The sequence below is a fragment of the Lontra canadensis genome, unplaced genomic scaffold (assembly GCF_010015895.1).
Source record: "Lontra canadensis isolate GAN:19392208 unplaced genomic scaffold, GSC_riverotter_1.0 scaffold16, whole genome shotgun sequence".
In the NCBI taxonomy this organism is placed as follows: Eukaryota; Metazoa; Chordata; class Mammalia; order Carnivora; family Mustelidae; genus Lontra; species Lontra canadensis.
Window position 1 is genome coordinate 19,960,331 of NW_022631010.1, and position 24,590 is coordinate 19,984,920.

General features: G+C 43.8%; 1 protein-coding gene across 9 annotated transcripts in view; it reads right to left on the reverse strand.

Moving 5' to 3' along the window:
- Positions 1–1,121: 1,121 nt before the first annotated feature.
- Positions 1,122–24,590, reverse strand: part of DZANK1 (double zinc ribbon and ankyrin repeat domains 1) — a 62,644-nt gene continuing 39,175 nt past the window's right edge. For 8 of the 9 annotated variants that reach the window (XM_032859258.1, XM_032859257.1, XM_032859259.1 and 5 more), the window contains 12 exons: positions 21,145–21,237; positions 18,676–18,798; positions 17,296–17,460; positions 15,567–15,771; positions 13,786–13,889; positions 11,546–11,620; positions 9,681–9,777; positions 9,143–9,240; positions 6,005–6,085; positions 5,374–5,501; positions 1,936–2,010; positions 1,122–1,521 (listed from right to left, as the gene is read on the reverse strand). In XM_032859258.1, coding sequence (XP_032715149.1) covers positions 1,398–1,521; positions 1,936–2,010; positions 5,374–5,501; positions 6,005–6,085; positions 9,143–9,240; positions 9,681–9,777; positions 11,546–11,620; positions 13,786–13,889; positions 15,567–15,771; positions 17,296–17,460; positions 18,676–18,798; positions 21,145–21,237 — 1,368 coding nt within the window. In that variant the 3' untranslated portion in view covers positions 1,122–1,397. The remainder of the gene's footprint in view (positions 1,522–1,935; positions 2,011–5,373; positions 5,502–6,004; positions 6,086–9,142; positions 9,241–9,680; positions 9,778–11,545; positions 11,621–13,785; positions 13,890–15,566; positions 15,772–17,295; positions 17,461–18,675; positions 18,799–21,144; positions 21,238–24,590) is intronic. The other variant, XM_032859264.1, reaches the window with a different exon arrangement.

Below are 24,590 nucleotides of genomic sequence, written 5' to 3' on the forward strand. Positions count from 1 at the left end.
AATCCCGCAAGGAGCCATAAAGGCAGGGAAGTCTGGGACAGGTTGCATTGTACCAGCTGAGCTGATACAATGCAAACTGCCCCTGACCCACTCCGTGGGTCTCTCGGGACCCTGGTTACCTTGCAGCAGCCCAACACAGACGGCCAAGTGTGACAGGGGCCGGCCAGTGCCATCCAACCCCGCATGGGGGCTTGGCTTTCAGCAACCCTGCTCCGGTCCTCCCGCAGACAGTCGCCCACTCGGGAAAGGTGTGCAGGTAGTGATGACAGCAGTCTACTCAAAGAAGTCGGGTATTTATTGTGCCGAATTAATCATTCAGAATTAATAAATATTCCATCAACACGCTTTAACAGAAACTATTTAGGGACACCATGATTGCAGCGTTATCACCCGAGGACTGAAATAACAATCTGAAAAAAGACATAAGTCAAAATTACACATTCCTGCAGATGGCTGATTCGGGGCTTGTTTGCCAACCAAAGAACAAATGGTAACAATAGGAATATTGATGAGCCCAACATCAGAAGCAACATTTTTAAAATAAACTTAATCTTTATGTACTAAGTTGGAACCACCTACGAGATATATTAAGGAAGAGAACAAGATGCAACACGTCGGAAGAGTGTGTGGTTCACTAGTACGTGTCTTAAAGAGGGCAAGGACTGTTATCTGTTATCTATATTCGTATTTTATGTATACCCCCTCTGTACAGATGCATATATTATATACATGTGCTTATATAATCCTGTGCTATATCTGGAAAGACACAGATGACACTGGTATCAGTGGTGCCTCTGACGAGGGGATGTGGGTGGCTGTGGGACAGGGATGGCAGAGTTTTTACTACATAACACTTCATACTTTTTAGCTTTGAACCATGTGCAATTATTATCTACTGAAAAATAAATTTTTAAAAATGTTTTAAGGATTTATTTATTTGAGAGATAGAGCACGCGCATGCTTGCACAAGTGCAGGGAGAGGGCAGAGGAAGACAGAGAATCTTTTGAGCGGACTCTGTGCTGAGCGTGGAGCCCGACGTGGGGCTCGATCTCAGAACCCTGAGATCATGACCTAAGCCAAAACCAAGAGTCAGCCACTCAACTGACTGTGCCACCTAGACACCTCCTGAAAAATAAATTTAAAAGAAAATTCTAAAATAAGCAGCAACAAACCCTTAAAAAAAAAAAAAAGACATACATTAAGTTCGTCACCATCGACAGCATATTGGGAAATGCCTGCATGGTGGCTTACAGTGTTGTATTAAAAAAATAAAAAAAGTCTTATGAGTTCCTTTCCATCTCAATTCTCAAACTGCAAATACACATCTCAGAAAGAAACAAAGAACAGCCAGAACTGGGTGGTTTCTTGCAATTAGGTCCTCTGCAGGCCTGTGGGTCTATGAGTCGTCCAGGCTGAGCTTAGCAGCAAAGAGCGAGGTGATGACATCATCCCCAGCCTGCACAGCCAGGTCATATGGCGTCTGGCCATTCACGTTCTTCTTTTGGATGCTTGCATTGCACCTGCCAAGGGAATGGGCATGAATAGGAGGACTCAGGCACTTGAACCTGGAGGCCTGGCTCATTCCTGACACAGAGGCCAGTCCAGGAGCCTCCTGGCCCCATCTTCCTAAACCCGTCCCCAAAAGGCCCCAAGGCAACTCTACCCTGAGATCTTTGGAGGGGTTCTGTGATTTCAACACATTCAATTGCCAATCCTGCCCATTGGCTCCCATTGCATCGAAGTCCCACAACCAAGTATGTTTGAAGGGGGGAACAACATTTTCATTGTGTTTTCAGAGACTTCAGTGCTGGGGATCCACGGTGGGATGGTAGCCCCTATTCACAGGGTTAACTGCTCTGGAACTAGGGCCTTCTGAAATCATCACAGGTCAGCAGGGGGCCCTCAGAAGTCTCCCCCAGAGGCCGAGAGCATACCGCAGTAAAGCAGCGACGCACTCCCTTCCTGCCAGGCCAAGCAGAGTAGCTTCATGAAGAGCTGTGTTTTGGAGCCTGTTTTGGGGGAAGAAAATCATCCTGCTAAAGTAGTTGTAATGCAGGACACCGTGAGCACGCCGACAGAGTCACACTAATGACGCCAACCCTTCCTTACCTTTCGTCTTTCCTTTCTCCCTGGTAGCACAACTGCTTGTTACTTCAGCCCTCACATTCCCTGGTCTTGCTTAGGCATCTACCACCGGAACTTACACGTATTTACGGGCTTGCCACCTCTCCTGAGAGGACACGTGATTTTCCTTCATAACTCCCCCTAAACTGAGAGCCGAGTGCATGTTCTATTTCCCAGCTCGGAGAGGGGGGGTGCGGGGCGCCATGGCTGGCTTTTCTGTGTAACCACAGTTCAGTCTGGGGAAGTAATGAATTGTGACTGCCGACTCTAACTTTGTACACTGGTCATCAAATGACATGACTCGAACAAGGCAAGGACACTAGAGGGGACATCGTCTTCTGTTCAGAGCAGAGGTGATACTTGTGAATCTGTTGCTCTGAGCAGCTTGGTGTTATATCACCAGACCTTCTAGAACATGTTTTGTTTTGTTTTTTAAGATTTTTTATTATTATTATTTATTTATTTGACAGAGAGAGAGATCTCAAGTAGGCAGAGAGGCAGTCAGAGAGAGAGGAGGAAGCAGGCTCCCTGCGGAGCAGAGAGCCCGATGTGGGCCTCGATCCCAGGACCCTGGGACCATGACCTGAGCTGAAGGCAGAGGCTTTAACCCACTGAGCCACCCAGGCACCCTAGAACATGTTTTGTACAGCAGGTACAACCATGGTATTCTGTGACTTTGTATTTTAAAGAAACTCTACTATGGATGCACAAACTACTCAAACGGTTTACTCAAATCTAAGTATCATGGTGGATGAAGGTACCTTCTCTCTTTGTAAATCAGGAATTACCTAATAGAATAACTCTCCACAGTTGAACCTCTAAGAAGCAGACTAATGGTTACCTCTGCCCCTCCCGGCTACTAGGGCAGAATTAAGAGCCAGAACGTCTGAAATTGCCAGTGAAGGGGTGTTAGCTGTTGTCCAAAGGCAAATGGTGCTTCTCTTTGACCCTTTCCTCATGAGACCTTGAATCTGTGTTCCTGAAATCTGCTAGTAAGAGGAATCAGCTTTTTTCTTTTTCAAAGATTTTATTTATTTATCTGACAGAGACACAGCGAGAGAGGGAACACAAGCAGGGGGAGCAAAAGAGGGAGAAGCAGGCTTCCCGCCAAGCTGGGAGCCCGATGCGAGGCTCAATCCCAGGACCCTGGGATCAGGACCTGAGCTGAACGGCAGACACTTAAAAACTGAGCCACCCAGGCGCCCCGAGGAATCAGCTTTGATGGAGGATGTGCACCTCTCCTTAGCTATCTCCTTGGGTTGGATATGATTGTATTCTGATAGCAAAGAGACAAACACTGGAAACAGAAACACTGGGAGGGGTTTTCTGCTACCTGCCAAGCCACTGAACAGAAGTTACCTGGTGTAGAGACTGCCTAGGCTGCTTCTCTCTACTAGTCAAACAAGCTGGGAGTGGGGGGAGAAGAGTTGTTTAATCCTTGTTTGCTAAGGAACAATTCACTGAACCTCTTTTATAGGAAAGCCAGATCTCTGGATGGATTGCGCCTGAAGAGCAGTAGGATGGATGGAGCCTTGAGGTCATGTTACTGGATATACAGAGGTCTAGCCAAGGGATAAAGGCCAGGCAGACCCAGGTCTAAACACTTCAAACTAACAAATAGAAAGCAGACTTAGCAAAGCCGGCTCTCGGTGGAAAAATCTGCTATCTCCTAGTGGCAAAAACTAAAGTAGAAGAAGAATCTCTGTGCGCTACTTTGAGGGAGAGCTCTGGTCTGGCTTTCCTCCCTCCCCCTCCACGTGAGCTAGATTCTGCTAACCATGCTAACACAGTGGGAGTGACAACGGGCTATTACCTGCCGTTTAGACACATGGTACAACCGTAGAGTTAGATCACATGTAGGTAAATGTCAATTTATAGAATGGTAAGGAGGTAAGAAAGGGCACTGAGGAAAACCAAGGAAAAATGGGAACTCTGTTCCATGTCCAAAGCAGTTTCCTCCTCTCAGCTGGACTTCTCATACGGCTGGGACTCATCATATGTAAGCATCAGTTCAAAATCTGTTCAAGAGATTTTGTATCAACCATGGGCATTATACATAAGCGCCCTAAGAAAAGCTTGTCTGAATTGTACAAATACAAAGTACACCTCAGTGCCAAACAAGGTGGCATTATTTTTATGAATAATGATAACCCAAGTGTGGGATAAATGAAGAAGCTGATAGAGTACAAAGAATGAGAACCCTAGGAAAAGGTGAGCAAGTAAATTCCAGCCACCAAATACATCCACCAAATGTGTCAAATGTTCTGCTCTAAAATAAACTAAAAAGGGGGTTGTGTCTACCTCCCATGGCTGTTTTACTGGGCCAAAACATAAAAGCATGCACAGAAAAATTAACAGGCATATATTTTGAATAAAAACCCTGGAGGGAAAAAAAAAAAAACAACCCTGGAGGAAATGTTGAGACAGAGGAAAACAGAAGCAAAGCTCTCTAACTTCATCTCTGTGTGCTGGCTTCGCATACTCAGCATTCTGAGTCCTTGGTGGGCCTTGATCTGGTCTCAGTTATCAGCCAGGGGGTCGCAGTGTCAGATGGCCGCAGGAACCCCTAGAGGACTCCCAGCCTGGCAGCCTGGTTGGCAGGCTATAAGCAGTTAACATGTGGAACCCGTCCCCAAGGAACTGCCCACCCCATGTTTCCAAAGTAATTGGAGAGAACAACAGAATCCCAAGGCTGGGAGAGGCCAAGAAGTAGGGCGGGCTCAAGACTAGGGAAGTGACAAAAGCCCCCAACAGGACTTGGTGTCTGTCTGTCTGGCTTCCCAGATGGGGAAACCAAGGCACAAACCACATAGTGAACTCGGATGAAATTTCCTTTGTGTAGTAACTTCATGGCTACGTTTCTATAGGGACTACACTGGGCCCGCTCTCCTCTGAGCGATCTCAACAGTTCAGATCATGATGAAAATAATGTTGCTTAACATCCCAAGGGTGAGGAATTTGCCGGCCCCCTCAGTGTAAACTTGCGAGCTAGCAAAATGTATCATCATTTATAGAAGCTACAAAAAATTTGGCAATCCAACAGTCCAATTAAAAGTTTTTATTTTGCCCAGATTTGTTAGAGAGAGGCAGTTAAGCCACTGCTTAAGGCCCAGATGGGTTAAGATGGATCCCAAGGGGTTCCAGCCGAGCAGGGCACGCATGTGGATGGACGCTGCTGGGGCAGGGCCCCGGGGCAGCTGCTGACCGCCACACGGGCCAGGACTCTCCTGTGTCTGCGTCTTACTTACGGGCCCCAGCGCTGCTCCGTGTCTGCTCCTCTCTGCACAAGGACTGGAATCACTTCATGGTGCTTGTTCACAACGGCCTTGGTTATCACGGGTTGCTCTTCGCCATCCCTGCAGTTGGGATCTGCTCCCTGAGGCATAAGGAAAAGGACAGACTGGCCACAAAACTCCGCTCTAGGCAGCATCCAGCTGCCGTCCTGCGAAGTGTAACACACATGCTTGGAGGAACTAAACTGCTTTAAATTAGAAGAGAAGAGAATCAGGACACCCAAGATCTAACTGCCTTAACTTGGGCGATAAAACTTCTGCTCCCCCCAATCAGGAGGGGCAGGCATCCCCGAACCTCGCTTCTTTTGAAAACATGAAGGTCACATGGGGACACAGACCAGGGATTCGGTCCACCTTTATGCACAGCATTTGGGCTCATATGACGTTCTTCTTTGCTATAAAAACTAGTAATCAGTAATAATTAATGTAAAAGTTCTTGACTGGCTGTTTAGTCTACTTCCAGGTGGTTTTAAATGAAGTGGCCCGTGGTTCTCACAATACCAAACAAGACTTGCATCCAAAAGAAACAGAGGTGAAACGTGAGGCTGAAATCCTCAGAGAGACTTGGTCTTTGAGTTGGACTGACCTCCTCAAGTAGCTGTTCAACCACAGAGACTCTCCCTTCCCCTGTCGGTCCAACTTCCTTCAGCAGGAGACGGTTTTCTGGCTGTAGGGTTACACAAGGTCATTTCCACCATCACAAAACAGTACGGTCCCCCTTGCCCCAGCTCAACCCGCCAGGCAAACACGTCTTCTCCAAGGTTAAGTTCTGAGCTCCAGGAACAGGTGAGTGTGAGCGTGTGCGTGCATGTGCTCATGTGTGTGTGTGACTGTGTGTGTGTGTTGTCTCCGACACCAGCAGCACAAATAAACCTAATAAATAAAGCTAATGAAAATCTGGCTGCTCTCAGGGCACCTGGGTGGCTCAGTCGTTGAGCGTCTGCCTTTGGCTCAAGTCATGATCCCAGAGTCCACGGATCAAGCCCCACATCGGGCTCCCTGCTCGGGGGGAAGCCTGTTTCTCCCTCTGCCCTCCTCCTGCTTGTATTCCCTCTCTCGCTGACTCTCTCTGTCAAATATAAATACTTAAAATCTTTAAAAAAATGTTTAATAAAAAAAGGAAGAAAGAAAATCTTGTCCTCTGAAACATAGTCTCGAGGAAGGACGCCACATTGGCATTGTTTTATCTTTACTAAGGACAGGGATGCAATGAGAAACCTCTCCACCACTAGTGTAATTACAAAGGAAAAAAATATTCCTAGGAAAAGCAACCAGATGAATCCTAATATATCCTCTGCATGTTTTTATAAAGTGTTCTGAATCAGCCTAAGTATGATTATTCAGAAAATGTGCTCAGCTGAGGCATGAGTGAACTCATAAGGTTGACTCTTATTTGGTGGGGGCGGGGGGGAAGGTCTCACCTAACATCAGAAATCCGAAGAATTTATTATATGCTTTATTTTCAAAATGTGATGGAATTCCCCTTTATTTGCAATTTTTCTTTATATATAAAGGATTGCAGGTGCTGGTTGTTACAAGGCTGAAGAGGCCATCTAGAAGGCTGGAGACATTACTTTCAGTAGGTTTCTACCACTGGATCTGAGGGCGACTTGGGGTGGTCCCAGGACTCTCATTTTCCTGTCTACAAAGTAGAAATCATATATCTACTCTCTCCTGGCTCTCTGAGGAGCCATTAGGATGAGGACATTGGTCAAGGCCTCTAAGCTTTCCAGAAGAAGATTCCAGGTTCAGGCTGTGTCCCTTCTGCCCCCTACTCTAGGCTAGTTACACAACGATACAAGGTATTCTAATAAGTGAACACCTAGGGAGTCTTGGGGGGCATTTGTTCTTACTGAATTCCATTCCTTATGGAAACTTCTACTAGAATGTACTAGAATGTTACCCTCAAGAGGTCTGAGACTTTTATAGCTTTGTTCATGATTTATTTTCACCACTGAGAGCTGTGCCTGGTATATGCGTGCTCTGAATAACCACCGAATGAGTGAACCACTGGACACTGTTATTATTTGTCTGATACTTATCCCCTAAATACAAATGAGAAAATAAAGGCATATAGCAATGGGGGATTTGGGTCACATACAGAGTAAGTGGGAGTGGTCTCCAAAACTGTTAAAGTTTATGCAACTTTATACTTCTCTTTTGCTCACTGACAGTATTTTAAACTGGGAGAAGGCCAAGAGTGCAAGGAATCATACACAACACAGGTTAATATAATTCTAAGGTCTTCTTCCCCAATTTATTGGTGTTTATGACATGCAAAGCATGTGGTGGGGAAAACACAAGATGAGGTGAGAAGTCACCTACCTCTGGAGAAATCATGATACAATCTAGATGCCGGTATATACACCCCTGAGGGTGCCTTGAGGGCCTGGCTTCACGGAAGATGGAGGGAAGAACCACATGTGTCCATCCCCATCTCTGGGGAGACCTAGGCTTTGGGCTTGTTGCTAACACATCTGTCTTCCCTTACTGCAGCCAAAGAGGACCGACCGAAAGGCAAGGTGGGGGACTGAACAAGGGCATCCACGGTCTCTTTCTCCAAAGCTCCATTTAAAAGTGTTCATGGTCTATATTTTGGAAAAACAAAACTCTAACAGCCATGGGAAGCTCTGGAAGGGTGCCATCAGTGAATCAGGAATTGTGAGGAATTCCAAAGATTGGAAGTAGCTGGAATTTGGCTGATATGGAAAACAAAGCAAAGAAAAACAAGCTGATGATGCCAGAGATAGAGTCTGTTCTCTCCAGGGAGCCCTGCAGAAGCTGAGTTAATCAACAAGGAGGGCTGATGTTGGGTGCAGGCTGGATTCTATGGAAGGGCTTTGCTTTGAGTGGCTGAGATGAGTGGTGCCTTCCTCTCTCTCCTGTGCTCTCTGCTTAAAGACTGGTAACTTGTTTCCAGAGAGTTCATGATTTGCCTAACAAAGTCTTCTACTGGGGATACTGGGTCCAAGAAGGGCAGAGCCCAGATCTCTGTGACAGACACAGAGAAGTAGGGTTAAGGAAGGAAAGGTAGTTCCATCCAGGAATGAAATATGCTAGAGCCCTTCACAGCACCATCCTTACTTCCAGAGGAAAGGCAGCTTAGGGGATCCCAATGCTTTTTCCTGCCCTCTGCCCAAACACCTTTCAGGGAGGCCTGCCCCACAGCATGCCCATCCACCCTCACAGAGACCGGAGGCCGAAACATCCATGCCACACACCCATGGCAGGCACTGGTGCTACTCAAACTGGCCCTTCACTTGTCAACGTGCCCTAACAACCAAGGATCATCACATATTTGAGACCAACCAAAAATAAGATGGAGAAAGATGGACAGACAGAACTGACCCCACAGGAAACAGAGGTGATTCCAGAAACTAATAAGAACTGTAAAATAATTCTAATTAATAATATTGACATACTTTAAAGGATTCCACAAAATAAAAATACACTTCTAAAAAGGAACAGAAAATTAAAGGTATTCTTCAATGTAAAAAAATCTCAAAGTAGGGCCATCTGGCTGGATCAGTCAGTAAAGCACGCAACTCTTGATCACAGGCCCACGAGTTCAAGTCCCATGTTGGGTGTGGAGCCTACTTTAAAAAATAAATAGAATGGAATGGAATCGAGTAAAATAAATAAGATAAAATAAAATAAAATATCTCAAAGTAAAACATTCAATAGGCTTAAGAAGACAGCTATAAGGACAAAGGAATACACATACTGTGAGCGGCTCCTTTTCTTGAAATTTTTTGGTCTTGAAATTCTTTGTCCTCTTGACTTTTTCAGTGGTATCTGAGGTGCTCTGACTGTAGTCACTCACTGAAATGACAGAGTCAAGGACTAAAACGATACCCCCCGCCATTCCCCACATATAAAGATCTATGCTACTATCACGCCCCTCAAGAGGTCAGAAGTATAAAACGGCTTGTATAGAAATGTCTATTTTATTGAACCTCACAAGAAGGACTCCTGGAGCCACTCATCTCAGGCCAGGACCAGAGGATGAATGGGAAGGAATGGAGAAAAGGAAACTACAGTTTTTTAACTTATCTCACACACAACTTATCTCCCCAAGCCCCATGAAAGATTTCAAAAAATCTCACTCCTAACTTCAGAGAAGCCAAAAGAATAAAATGGCTGGAACACTAAAGGAAGATGTGTGGTTGGACTGGCAAATTTTAAGCAATTCCCTGCCCTCCTTGCCAGGTCAGTGTGTTCCTGGTTGACTGTTTTAAAATTACTGGAAGGGTACAACTCACCCAAGCTGGACCTGCTGCCAAATGGCCCATCACCACCCTCGGTGACAGTGCTCAGAAAGTGGTTGCTGAAATCCACTGCCTTGCTGAGGTAAAGGTTCTGGGCAACAGAAAAAACATAGACACCGTGATTGATGATGCTCTCTCCCTGCTAACCTGTTCTGCTCTTCATTAATGACCACTCTAGCTACACAAAGAGCCAACCCCGGAACTGGACATCCCCTCACTGTGATGTTTTGCCTGTTCTGTCTCTTAAATGGCTCCTCAGCCTGGCCCCTCCTTTCTGTCATTGTAGCCACAGCCCCTTCTTCACACACCAAGATCCCTGCAAGGGATTCCCAACTGGCTCCTGTTAGCACTCATTCTACATGCCTGCCCCAGTGAAACTTCTACAATTTATAAGTGATGGTGCTTCCCTGCTTCAAACCCCTCTGTGTCTTAGAATTTGGGTGGCAAGATGGGAAAGCTCAGGCTACAGAGTTTGAATCTTGGCTCATTAACTCATTAGCTTAGGGAACTTGGACAAAGGTGGTTAAATTTCTCTGTACTTCAGTTTCTTCACCTGTAAAGTGAAAATATCATGGCCTACCTCAAAGGGATGCTGTGAAAGTCAAACAGGTAAAATGAAGGTCTATAAAATTAGGAGAGATGATCACAGTCCAGCCCTGGAATTCTGTATCCACCTGGATGGATTCCACAGCCTGGCATCCTGCCCCACCCTCATATGGCTGCCTCTCTCGCCACAGGGCACCACCTGCTACTGCCTGAACAGAACACACAGGCTAAGAAAAAAACATATTAAACCTGGGGATAATGATTCCACTTTTACCTGATAGACTGCGTGTTGAAGATGCTCTTGGTGCCCACACGGTTCCCCAAACTGTTTAGCATATCCCTCTCAGCTGCTAACACCTCACAGCTGGCCAGCTGCCTCTACAGGTGGGTGCTGCCTTGCTCTAGAGGTTACATCTCTCCTTTCCTTGCATCAACTGGGACAACTTCATGGTGCAAGTCACATTTAGAGCTCCTCATGGATCAAGTTGAAGCTGGACTCTATTCAGACCCCTCAGCCCCTTTCCTTGCCTTGTCTCATGTCCTTCACTCCCCTTCTCTTCAAGTACCTCCCTGACCCAAGCTCTTCTGTAGCCACACAACTGAAAACACTGCATTTAGTGCTTGACTTCAAAACACTTTCGTGTGTGTCCATAGACTGCATTCTCCCAGCCTCTGAATTAGGCAGAGCCCATGTGTCTGTCCTCATTTTAAAGACATCACTAGTCCCCTGTTGTGGACATGGCCAGGGCCTGATAAATACTGATCACTATGCTTTTCCTTATCTTCTTTACAAGTCTTCTCAATCCATTCCTTATTCTTTTGTATATTCTGACTTCTTGTCCAATGAAACTACAGCTACTGGTATGAATCAGTCAGTGTTTGTCACACACTATGGGCGCTATAGCAAAATTCCAGTCACCACGTAAGAGCGTAGATCAAGGGAGGCAGAGCCACAAAGTTTGGTTTATTTGTTATAGGCAAATAGGTGAAAGTACATGCCAGCAAACATATCTGTCCACCTTCCACCTATACTCAGACTTCAGTGAGTATAAATAAGCCTGAGAACCACAGGATTGATAGAGTGGGTAATAATTTCTGTTCTTACTACATCTTTATGTGCCTAAAACTTGGCTTCTCTGAGATTTGCTGCAGTTACTTATCTATTTCTATGAAATTACTCGCCTTTAGTCAAGTTTTATAACATTTGGAATTTATGCCTTCTATGCATTACACAGAAGTGTTTCCATAGTGTAAGCTACAATTTTCTGGTTTGGTCGATTTTCAAATGAACAGCTTCTAAAGGTTTTATTCACCTTGTTGGATACTTGAATATAATTCAGCCGGATGCTAACTTGATAGCCATCTTCATGGACAGTAGCAGAGATGAGCTTTTAAAAAGACATTAGAGAGAATTCACAACCACGCACATGGGACTTGATGTCCTGAGCAACAGCCAAGAAATCCTGAAATGTTAAACTGTAAATTTAATCAAATATTTAATAAACTCAAAAGAAGACAAGAAAAGAGAAACAGAGGAACAAAAGCTAAGTAAAACAGGGCATAAGTAGCGAAGTAACAGACACAAATCCAGCCACAGCTATGATTCCATTAATTGTAAATGAACAAAATTAATGTTCCCATCAAAGAGCAGAGACTGCCAGACTGGATAAGAAAGCAAGACCCAAATTTATATTCTCTAAAGAGACATACTTTACATCTAATCAATCCACCTGGCTGGATATCATCAGCTGGGTGTCCTGAAGGGCCAGGCCTTGGCAATCAAGGGCCAAGTATCATAGTTGAGCAACCTTCTCTGTTAAGCAGCTGGAAGAATTTCAACCACACAGGGGTCAGCAAATGCTTTAAGGATAAGACAGAAAATATTTTAGGTTTTGTGGGCTATATGGCCATTGCCACTGCAGCACAAAAGCAGTTATGGACAATAAGTAAATGAACGAGCTGTGGTCCAGTAAAACCTGATTTACAGTGCACCTGGGTGGCTCAGTTGGTTAAGCGGTTGCCTTCGGCTTGGGTCATGATCCCAGGGTCCTGGGACTGAGCCCCACATTGGTCTCCTTGCTCAGTGGGGAGCCTGCTTCTTGCCCTGCTTGTGCTCTCTCCCTCTCTCTCTTGCTTGCTCTCTCTGTGCCAAATAAATAAATAAAATCTTAAAAATTTTTGATTTACAAAACTGGGTGGCAGGCCTGATTTGCCCCACACACCATAGTTTACAGACCCCTGGATTAGGCCAAAGAATGAATAAACCACCAAAATAGATTATCAAAGGAAACCAAGCAATATTTGACAATAAATAGCTTCAATGTTGGCCTATTTGGTGGCAGAGGATCAAACAGGCTGATTTTCCACAGTTCCTTTCAGTGTCATACAAACAGAAGAGGTCTTCTCACAGAGCTCTGTGGTATAATGCTAGACAGACCTGCTTCACATCTTGAATCCCCCAAGACCCATCAGTGCAGTCCTGGGCAGGTCACCAAACTTCTCTGAGACAATTTTCCTGAGTGTCAAATAAGGCTTGTTCAGATTATATACTGCAGTGTAAAAAAAACCACCTCAAACTTAGTGGCACTAAACAACAACCACTTTATGAAGTTGATGGCTTCCAACAGGGCACAGCAGGGACTGTCTTTGCTCTATTCATCTGACATCTCAGCTGGGAAAACTCAAATGGCTAGAGATGGCTGCATGTTTGGAGGCTGGAATGACCTTGACTCTCATCACTCATCTGCCCGGCTCCTGAGCCAAGATGACTCAAGGACTGGGTTCAGCTATGGCTGCAGAGGGGTACACCTCCATGTCACCACTCCACGGAACTTGGGTTTCTCATGGCAGGGTGGCTGGGCTCCAAGAATGAGTGTTGGAAGGCAGTCTTCCCAGTAGGAGAGGAAGCAGTGTGGCCTCACAAGACCACACCTTGGAAGTCCCACAGCATCACTGCCACCACTCTGTAAGCCCAACTGCCACAAGCCCGCCCACATTCGAGGTAAGAAGACAGTGACTCCACTCTTTGAAGGGAAGACTAGCAATGAATCTGTGGCCATTAAAAAAACAAAAACAAAAACAAAAACAAAACATTGCTGCCAAAGCAATATTCCTACCTTATAGGTTTGTTATGAGCACTAGGGACAGACGAATACAATGCACATAGTGAGTGTGTTGGGAAATTGCAATTCTTATGATTACTATTGCTGCTAATATAGACTGGATATAAGTGCACAATTTGGCAAGACTAAACTCTTCTGGGTTTTTTAGCTCTGAACCCCAGAATCTCCATAGCTTGTGGCATCTAAAAGCATGGAATGTTCACCATTTACTATCTTAGGTGCCCAGAAGCAGACTCAGAGACAAGGCTCATGTGCAAGTGATTGGCTAAGGCAGTGTTTGCAGGGGAGGACCGTATGGAAGTGTGGAAAGCAGGACAGGAATGGGGAAAGAGCCAAGCAAAGTGCAGTCTCAGATGACGTAAGTGGAGGGGACCTACAGCCTGATCCCACGGGACTCTCTGGATTGGAGATTCCATCCAGAGCTCACCCACCTTTCCCATTCTGGGTTCTGCGATCAAGGCCCGGAATTCAGGGTTGTTCTGAGCATAAGACCTGAGGTGGGCAGAGATATGATCCAACTGTTTTCTCCAGTATCCTAAAGAAAAAGAGAAACCCATCCTTGTGGATAACTCTTCTGAAGCCAAGAAAGAAAAATGTTCCTGTACAACAAGAATTCTCGGATTATTTTTCTTTGCCAAACTTTGTGATGGTTTTCACTTACTGAACCTCAACTAGGTACAGAATAAGTTCCAGTTTTGCTCCCAGGTTTATTTTTCACACATGACTGATCATAGAAGAGTAGAGAATCTCAAAAGAATATATTTTGATGGCCACATATGGGGTCTTTTTCTTTTATTCTTTTTAAAATTAATCATATTGAGGGGCACCTGGGTGGCTCAGTCAGTTAAGCATCTGCCTTCGGCTTAGGTCATGATCTCAGGGTCCTGGGATCAAGTCCCTCATCAGGCTCTCTGCTCGGCAAGAAGTCTGCTTCTCCCTCTCTCTCTGTCCCCCTGCCCCGTGCTATCACGTTCTCTCTCTAAAAATCTTTAAGAATAAATAAATCAAATTAACCATATTGAGATATAACTTTCAAGTGTACAGTTCGAGTTTCAGTGAGTGTATATATCCCGATCAGTATGAAGGACACTTCCATAGCTCCAGAAAGCTCCCTTGTGCCCCTCTGCAATGTGCGTAGGGTTGAAAACACATTTGAATCCACACATCGCCACTACTTAACGTTTGGAAGATTTTTGCATGAGTTTGGATTTCTGGTTTCTCAAGTACAGGCAAGAGATGCATTTATAGGAAATGTCCAGAATAGGCAAACCCATCAAAAGAGAAAGTAGATTTGTACTTGCCAGGCACCTGGGAGAGGAGATGTGGGGATTGTTTGCAAAATGAATACTGGGTCTACTTTTGGGGCAATGAAAACATTCTCGACAAACAGAGTGGTGATGCTTCTATACTGCTCCTAACAGACTAAATAGCACTGAACTCTACACTTTAAAATGGCTAAAATGGTGAATTTTGTTATGTGAATTTTAAAATGGTAAAAAGAGAAAGATAACGGTAGATAGCAATAATGACACAGGCTAACATTTCTACTGAAATAATAGCCATCTATACATGCTATTTGATTTACAGACTATACAATGGAGCTACGAGTCAAAACATCAGATTACTGGGGCATCTGGATGGCTCAGATGGCTCTGGATTTGGGCTCTGGTCATGATCTCAGGGTCCTGGAACTGAGCCCCATGTCAGGCTCCATGCTCAGCGGGGAGTCTGCTCGTGGATTCTCTCTTCCTCTCTCTCTCTCCCTACCTTTCTCTCTCTCTTTCTCTCAAATAAATAAATAAATAAAATCTTTTTTAAAACATTGAAAAAAAATAGGGGTACCTGGGTGGCTCATTTGTTACGTGTCTGCATTCGGCTCAGGTCATGATCCCAGAGTACTGGGATCGAGCCCTGTATCAGGCTTCCTGCTCTGCGGGGAGCCTATTTCTCCCTCTCCTACTCCCTCTGCTTGTGTTCCCTCTCTCACTGTGTCTCTATCAAATAAATAAATAAAATATTTTTAAAAATTGGAAAAAGTAAATATAAAAATATCAGAATCCTTAAAGTTTAAGAGCTATGAGGGAAAATTACCTAAAGAAAAACAATGGAATTTACTCCTTAAGTATAGAAGTAAATCTAAAGGGGAAAAAAAGGCAATTTTCTTTCCAAGAGGGAGTTCCTTACTGATGAGAAGGTGTACATTTTCCCTCACCTCTTCCTGGGCTGATGGCTGTGAGGAGAGGTTTATGGTCGCTCATCTTCTGCCTCTGCTTCTGAGAAGCGATTTCCTGTTCCTTTTTGGCTAGTAGCGTGCCAGATGGGTAGAACAGGCCAGCGGTCTGTGTGCCCACATCCTTCCGAGTCCCAGCATCAGGTCTGGGTAAAGGAACATTTAGGGACTGCCAGGCAGATCGGGGCTATGAGCAAGGCAGAAAACATAAAATATTAGAATATATTTGAATTAATTCTTCATATTACTAATAGAAAAGAATTCTAATCAGAAGTAAAAATATCTCCAAGAAACTGTACTTCGAACTAAAAAGAGGTTTTCAGCCCTTGCCTCACCTTCCTTGCTTCTGTCTCTCCTGGCGACTCCCAGCCTGATCCATATAGCGAGCCTCATCTGTTTGGCCATTTACTATCTCAGAGTCAGCCAATCAACCGAACTGATATTCTCTGCTTTGCTGCCTGAGGCCTGAAAGAAATCTAATTTATCAGTTCTACAATCCAATAGAATATAGGCTTAACTATTCATCCAACCACTAGTCATCAGTATTTTCTCTGAAATACTCCTGCATCTGGATGTGGGGTCTTGAGGGGACCATCATGTAAGGTTACATAGTTTGTGCACTGTACAACTTCACTGCATCTAAAGGGATACAATTCACGTGGTGGGCATTATATGTATGCATATTTATTAGGACAATTTTTCTGGTAGAAGGAAGAAAATGTCTTTCTAACAAAATCAGTATATTACAATCAATTTCCAAAAGATCGCAGTGAAGTGTCTTGAGGAAAGAACCCTTTTGTCTCATTAGCATATGGGACTATTCCATGTGGGCTATTCGCAGTCCCAGGATCTGTAAGTCTCAGTCTGGGTTATGAAGGCCAGGAACTCCCTAAAAGGGGATGCAAAGTTGCTGAATGCATGGGCATTCTCTCTAATAACGATCATCAATCTTCAAACTCTTCTAATGAAGAACTAAAAAGAAACCTGAAAAACTTTTATTTAGCTTAGAGAAATTTATAAAAGGTTAACACCAAGCTGGTTAGAGATTAAGTCCTTCTGAAGATAATCTTGTAAGATTTTCCTTAAATTGTACACTGTTGTTATAAATGGCAAAGGTAATTTCATATATCTGCTGAAAGTTTTCTAAAATATAAAAGAGCAGGAGTAAAGTTCCTGGTATGCTACATGAAATTCGTGGTGAGTATGTCTGACTCAGAGTGCCTGGGTGGCTCAGTCGGTTAAGTGTCTGCAGTCCACTCAGGTCATAATCTCAGGGTCCTGGGATTGAGCCCAGTGCTGAGCTCCCTGTTCAGTGGGGAGTCTGCTTCTCCCTCTGCCCTTCCCCCAACCAACCTACCACTTGTGCTTCTCTTTCTCTGTCTCAAACAAATAAATAAAATCTTTAAAAAAAAGCATTTTAAATCCACTTCTCTTTCATGCTATTGTATTGATTTACATTATTTATATTAGTAGTCTTGCAAATGCAATTAAACCTCAACCTTCTACAAATAAATCTTTGAATTCTGAAATCACTCCAGTGTTTAAAACCTAAATTGATTGAATTTATTTACACATCTAGTTGAAAATCCAAAGTGAAGGTCTACATATTTTGGCTCTTCTTCCCCAGGTTGATCCACAAGGTAGAGGAAAAAATTCAGAGCCTTAAGCTTGGCCCTCAGTACCAGTGTTTCCTACAATGGAGGTCTCTCACCTGAGGAAAAGGGCCAAGTCCTCCAGTGGCTAGGGCCAGGCTGTTGTCCAGGCTAAGTCTTGCCAAGGACGTCACATAAATACCACAGGAACCACAGAATTGGGCAGATGGGTGATTGCTGGCCCCACATTTGGGGCAAACAGAGTAGCAAACAGAGCTGCCTGGCTAGAGGACAGAAAATATTTCCACACTTTGATATATATTAGAATCCTAATTTTTCCGCATAAATTATTGTCATACCATACAATCCCCAGCCATCAAAATAACATATGCCGACACCTCTGACTCTGCAAGTCCACCTTCTAGAACTTATCCTACAGATGGGCAAGTACACAAAGAAGTTTACTTAAGACCATTCCCTGCAGGATTGTGGTTTTAGACAAAGTAACTAGAAACAACCTAAATGTCTGGCAAGAGGGGATGGCCTAAATGCATCATGGTACATGCAGATGGTGGTCTATTATGGAGCCACTGAAAAGAATGAGGTTACTAACGAGGCACATTGCTAGCTGAAAGGAACAGAATTAGTGTCTGTATGAAACTACTAGTTTACTTATTAATGCACTGAATGGCTCAAGGAACACTCACACACTAGGTAACTGTGATGGCTTCTGGGGATAGGTTCTGTGGGCCTGGGATGAGAAGGGAGATTAACTCTTTACATGAAACCTGCTCTATTGTTTATATGCAATACTTATTCAAAGAAATGACTTTGAAAGTTTCATTAAAAAGGTAAGGGGTGGGCGCCTGGGTGGCTCAGTGGGTTAAAGCCTCTGCCCACATCAGACTCTCTGCTCAGCAGGGAGCCTGCTTCCCCCTCTCTGCCTGCCTGCCTCTCTGCCTACTTGTGATTTCTGTATGTCAAATAAATAAATAAAATCTTTAAAAAAAAAAAAAAAAAAGGGAAGGGGCACCTGGGTGGCTCAGTGGGTTAGGCGTCTGGCTCTTTGTTTCAGCTCATCATGATCTTGGGGTCTTGGGATCGAACTCCATGTCAGATTCCACACTCAATGGGGAGTCTCCTTGAAGATTCTCCCTCTGCCCTCCCCCCACTTGAGTGAGCGCTCTCTCTCTCTTTTACTAAAATAAGTTTAAAAATATTTTTTAAAAAAAGTTAAGTAGATAATTCATAAAAGAAGAAATACCAAGAGTCAGTAAATCATCGAAAGAGTTTAACCTCAAAGAAATGCAGGCAAAACAGCAACAACAGAGCTTTCTTAATTCTAGAGAATTAATTATCTCTGTCTCTAGATTCTTACCTAAATAGGTGCTAGTACTCAAATCCCAAGAAGTGATTTCTGCAAAGGGGAAGGGGGAAGCCTGGCTCTCTCTAGAGAGGTGAGGCCTTGGCACCAAGAAGCTCAGATTTAAAATACCCACCTTGGCTCCACACCAGTCACAGAAGCAAGCTTCCCTGCGATTCCTGCGACCACACTTGGAGCAGGAAATGGTCTCCCCTTTATGAGTGGGTGGAGAAGGGGGTTTCTCTCCACCACGCATGCGCTATGGAACACAATGGCATTTATCAATAGACAGATCAATACTGTATTCTGCAATCTCCCTCTGAATCCGGGCGGGGGGGAAGCCCCAAATTAATGCAAGCCTTGGAATAAGGTATTTTTGCCCCAGAGAGTAAAACTGTGATGAACTTCACCAATTAATAAATTCATACAAGGAAGACACATTCTGCAAGTTGATAAAACTGGTTCCTCACACATCTTGATATTCCTCAGTATCTTCAATACGGAAGGTAGCGATCCAACCATTGATTTACCATAACGATATTTATAAGCAAGAATGTAAGCAGAATGTCACAATTGAGGTTTATCTTCTTTCCTTTAGGGCTCTGGTTTTTGTCTGGAAATGTGAATTTATTTTCCACCCCGACACATGAAAAGAAGTATTGTGGCATCTACTGTGCAGGCATGTAGTGCTGAGCACAGTCCCTCTAACCTCACATCAAACCACAGGACAGACCTGTGAGGCAGGTGCCATCGTCACCTGTTTTACAGAGATTGGAAACTGAGGCACGGAGAAGGCGAGACCTACGATTTGACTCCAGGCCATCTGATTATATCTATGACCTCATGCAACCTCTTCAATACAAGAGCCTCTCCACAGGTCTGTAGGCAGTGTTCAGATGGCTCAGGGCAACTAAGTATGGAGGGATGCTTAGCACAGGGTCAGGCTCCATATGTCAGCTTCCCTTCTTTCTCTTGCTTTCCACTAGACCCTGATTTCTTTTTTTTTTTTTTTTAAGACTTTATTTATTTGAAAGAGAGAGTGAGAAAGAACATGAGAGGGGAGAAGTTCAGAGGGAGAAGCAGACTCCCTGCGGAGCTGGGAGCCTCATACAGGACTCAATCCCTGGACCCCAGGATCATGACCTGAGCCAAAGGCAGTCGCTTAACCAACTGAGCCACCCAGGGGCCCATAGACCCTGATTTCTTTAGGAGAAAGTACTACACTTCACATTTTTCCCCCACTAACACAGTACCTGTACCTTGGCACATTAGAGTCATGCAAATGGTTACTGAATGAATGAATGAATGAATCAATGCTATAACTGAGAAATGCCACATATCCCACATACAATATTAAGAACATGCACACTAGGGAAGACATTTTCAAAGGACCATGTTTTCCTCCAGAACTGATATTTTAGTCAACTTTATTTGCTTAGCTATATCCTGTTTCACTTCAGGGGCAGTTTCGTTACTCTAAAACAGACATCTATCCAGAAAGACAGAACGAAGATCTCTGTTTGTAAATACTTAACCCTTACCCCATTTCTGTGAAAGAGTGAGACTCCTTGGGACAAATGAAGAGAGAAATGCTTTGCACCCTTTTGCTTCAGACTTAAATTTCAAATATATCCTCCCACTACAATAGGGTTTTGATATAAAACTTGCTGACCTGGGTTTCTAAATAGAAAGCCTTCAGCTCTTTTATTTAAATGCATTTACTATTCAGGGCACCTGGGTAGCTCAGTTGGTTAAGCATCCAGCTCTTGACCTTGGATGAGGTCGTGATCCCACTGCTGTGAGACTGAGCCCTGCATCCGGCTATGCACTCAGAGCATTCTTGAGATTCTCTCCCCCTTTTTTCTCCTTCCACCTCTGCTCCTCCTCCCCGCCCCCCTGCTCCCTACCCCTGTTTGTGCACACTCCCCCAAACTAAAAAAAAAAAAAAAAAAGGAATCTTAAAAAAAAATAAATGCCTCTATTGTTCAAGTGGATTTTTTAAAACATAACATTGGGGGCACCTGGGTGGCTCAGTGGGTTAAACCCTCTGCCGTCGGCTCGGGTCATGATCCCAGGGTCCTGGGATCTAGCCCCGCATGGGGCTCTCCACTCAGCAGGGAGCCTGCTTCCTCCTCTCTCTATGCCTGCCTCTCTGCCTGCTTGTGATCTCTGTCTGTCAAGTAAATAAATAAAATCTTTAAAAAAAAAAAAGACTTTGAAAACAGTTTTGTATTGGTGAATATATAAAGTCCTCTCCGCATTTAGAAATGTTGCCTTCCATGTCTCTCTCCAACCTCCTACTTCTTCCCTCCTCTGCAGATTATATTTCTTCATCATTATTATTTTTTTTAAAGATTTTATTTGACAGAGAGAGAGAAAGAGACAGATACTGAGAGAGAACAGGTGTGGGGAGGAGAAGGAGAATCAGGCTCCCCGCTGAGCAGGGAGCCTGATATGGGGCTTGATCCCAGGCCCCTGGGATCATGACCAGAGCTGAAGGCAGACGCTTAACCGACTGAGCCACCCAGGCACCCCTCTTCATTATTATTGACACTGGACTTTGAGCACCCACCAAACAGAGGCCTGGCCCATGCTGTCAACTTACCTCCTGAGATGAAGGCAGGGCCCCCTCACAGGTGACACAGTGTTTCAGGTGAGCTGGATTCCCTGTGCCACAGGTGCGGCAGACTACTTTCTTCTCGAAAACAAGGAACAAGAAACACATTTTTCTCTGAGCAAACAACTGTGCAGAGAAATCATCAAGCAGTCTTTTCAATCAGTCAGATATGGACTTTATTTTAGCAACAAGACCCTGAAATTGGATTGGTCTAGGAACGATTATAACATAGTGTGAGACAAATGAAAATCGTTTTAAAAGAAACAACCCAAAATGAACAAACAAACTGAAAACAGGTATTCATTTGGCCTCAGGAAGGCAAATAAAAAATTTTGCACTGATTATGAATGAGTTTCTTACTTTCTTTTTTTTCCCCAGAGGAAAACATGATGGTAGGCTCTCCATCTCATGGCTTGAAAAATAAACAGAAAAGCCCAGGACTAGCAAAAAGTTACCTCTGTGTTTACAAGTCATCTTGTAAACTGCCTATAAGACTTCACATTAATGAATTTAGGTTTGCTCTGTAGTTTCTTACTCAGAAATGCAAAAATGAGAAGACTGCCTTAGAAAATAAATGGTGAGTACAACTTTCCAAGTTAGGAAACTAAGGATAAGTAGCAATACAGAGAGGAAGGAAGGACAGAAGGAAGGAAGGAAGGAAGGAAGGGAGGGAGGGAGGAAAAAAAAGAAAGAAGGAAGGAAGGAAGGAGTATTAAAGTACTCCAACTAGAGATGAGCTACTAAAGGTTTGCTAACACCTGTTCAGTCGCTGGACCTTCCTGCACTATCAGGATACTATCCCCTTCATTTATCAACAACTGGTGACACTCAAATATTCCTTTTTCCTCCAGTGCCTACATTTCCCAGGTGTCCTGAAACTGACATGGTGTGTTCTGAAGCTGTAGAGGCAATGACAACAATCAAAAGAAAGTCCAACTCCCAGGACTGTAGTTCCAATGCCATTAGGTAGGCTATGAAGTCCCTGGTCTTTCCAAAGCTGGTTAATTTCACTCTAGTTCTTGCAACTCAAAGAACTCCTAAAGTGCAAATGGCCAACTGACTGATATTGAAAATGGTAGAGAATCACAGACTTGCTCCTAGTGGATCCTGACACTCGCTGGTTCAGCATTCTTCCAAGTTGCTTAGTCTCTGCAGCATAATCTCTGATTGCCAGAGCTTTTCTGTGAGATTTAGGGTTGTGGTCTTCCTGGAGACTCAGAAAAGTTTTGGTGACTCTCAGATACTCATTGAGAGTGAATCAAATTCCCTGTCCCTATGTTAAAGAAATACTGAGATCAAACAAAAATAATAAAAGCTGTTTGCTTCAGGAAATATTCTGGAAAGACTAAAAACCAATAAGGCTGCTTACTTATTTAGTCCAACAGCTTACTTCAGGATCCTCATACTGGCAGGTCCCACAATCCAAAATTAATATATTCCCACATCATTAACAGTTCTGTGTGTGTGTGTATGCGCACACATGTGCATGCATACATGTGTAGTGAAAACACCTAAAATCTACTCTCAGCAAATTTCCACTATACAAAGATGGATATGTTAATTAGCTTGAATATAGTAATCATTTCACTATGTACATGTATACTAAAGCATCATCACCTTAAATATATAAAATTTTTATTTATTTATTTTGAGAGAGAGAACGAGTGGGGGTGGGGGCAAGGAGAGGGAATCTTAAGGAGACTCCACACCCAGCACACAACCTGAAGCGGGGTTCAATCTCACAACCCTGAGATCATGACCTGATCCAAAATCAAGAGTCAGATGCTTAACCGACTGAGCCACCCAGTGGCTAAAATTTTTCACTTAAAGAAATCATTAAAATTTTATTTAAATATTTAAAATTTTTATTTAAATAAACTATTTTTAAAACTAGCATATCATAACTTAGCCTGACCCAAACTAACTCAGCCCTCAAGCCTGCCTTGCAAAACTCCCTTTTAAATTTTTTTTTAACTAATAAACTTCATTTTTTTGGAGTGGTGTTAGGTTTATATCAAAACTGAGCAGAAATTACAGGGAGTTCCCATATACTTACTCCCTGTTCCCACGCACATACAACCTCCCCTACTGCTGATATCCCACACCAGGATGGTATACTCGGTACAACCAGTGAACCCACAGAGACACATCATTATCACCCAAAGTCCATAATTGACCTTAGGGTTCATGCTTGTCAAACTCCCTTTTAAAAAAATCACCCAAGGGGCACCTGGGTGGCTCAGTGGGTTAAGCCTCTGCCTTCGGCTCAGGTCATGATCCCGGGGTCCTGGGATCGAGCCCCGCATCGGGCTCTCTGCTCTGCAGGGAGCCTGCTTCCCTTCCTCTTTCTCTGCCTTCCTCTCTGCCTGCTTGTGATCTCTCTCTGTCAAATAAATAAATAAAAATCTTAAAAAAAAAAAAGTCACCCAAGTGTAGTACTAAAACCCTATAAACACCCTCCCCTGCCTTCTCTCTTCTGCGATAATCAACACAGTCAAAATGGCAGTCTACCTTCCTGTTTTAGGTCCAGTAAATAGTCTTCTTGGTCAACAGGTCTCTCTAATGGTTCTGTTGGTGACTTTCTGACACCATGTCATGGCTCACTTCCTTGAAGAGCAGTGACCATGACCCACAGATAGAAATGATTTTAGGTCATAATCACTGTACTCAAAGATGTCCATAGGGATGACTTGAGATTGAGGCCACTATCAGACTACCTTAAAGAAGATGCTAAACATCTGTGATGAGGACATTTTTTTTTAAAAAGTCATTACCCTTCAGTGCCTGGGTGGCTCAGTCTGTTGAGCATCTGCCTTTGGCTCAAGTTGTGATCCCAGGATCCTGGGATTGAGCCCCATGTCTGGCTCTCTGCTCAGCAGGGAGTTTGCTTCTCCCTCTGCCCCACCCTCTCGTGCTTTCTCTCTCTCTCAGATAAATAAAATCTTTTTTAAAAAGTCAATACCCTCATATGCTACCTCACCCAGAGCATTTGCAATGTCTGGTTGAATTGTTCTATGCAATTTAGCGAACCCAACTTAGTTACTGGGGTAACATTTTTCCTTACAAAGTAGTTGGGAGATGAGAACAATTTTCTAATCTCCCAAATTATGAGCTCTGACAAAATGAAGTGAGGAAAAATGTATAGGTCATTGCAAAGCTCACTTCCAAGTGGATTTTGTATGTTACCAAGCTAAAGTTCCGCTTGATGCAGAGCTGTGGTTACACTAGCTTTAGCCCCAAATCTTCGTGTGAGAGGCGGGGCTCTCATAAGGAGGTAATTGCCCCAGTCACGTGAATCATCAGATCTTTTTCAGTAATGACTTAAAGAGGGTCCCAGCCCTAAGTTAACTGTATGCATTTTGCCCAAATCCATGTTCAAGGAACACATCTCTATGTATCTCTCAGTAATTATAGATCCTATTGGCAGGTAAAGT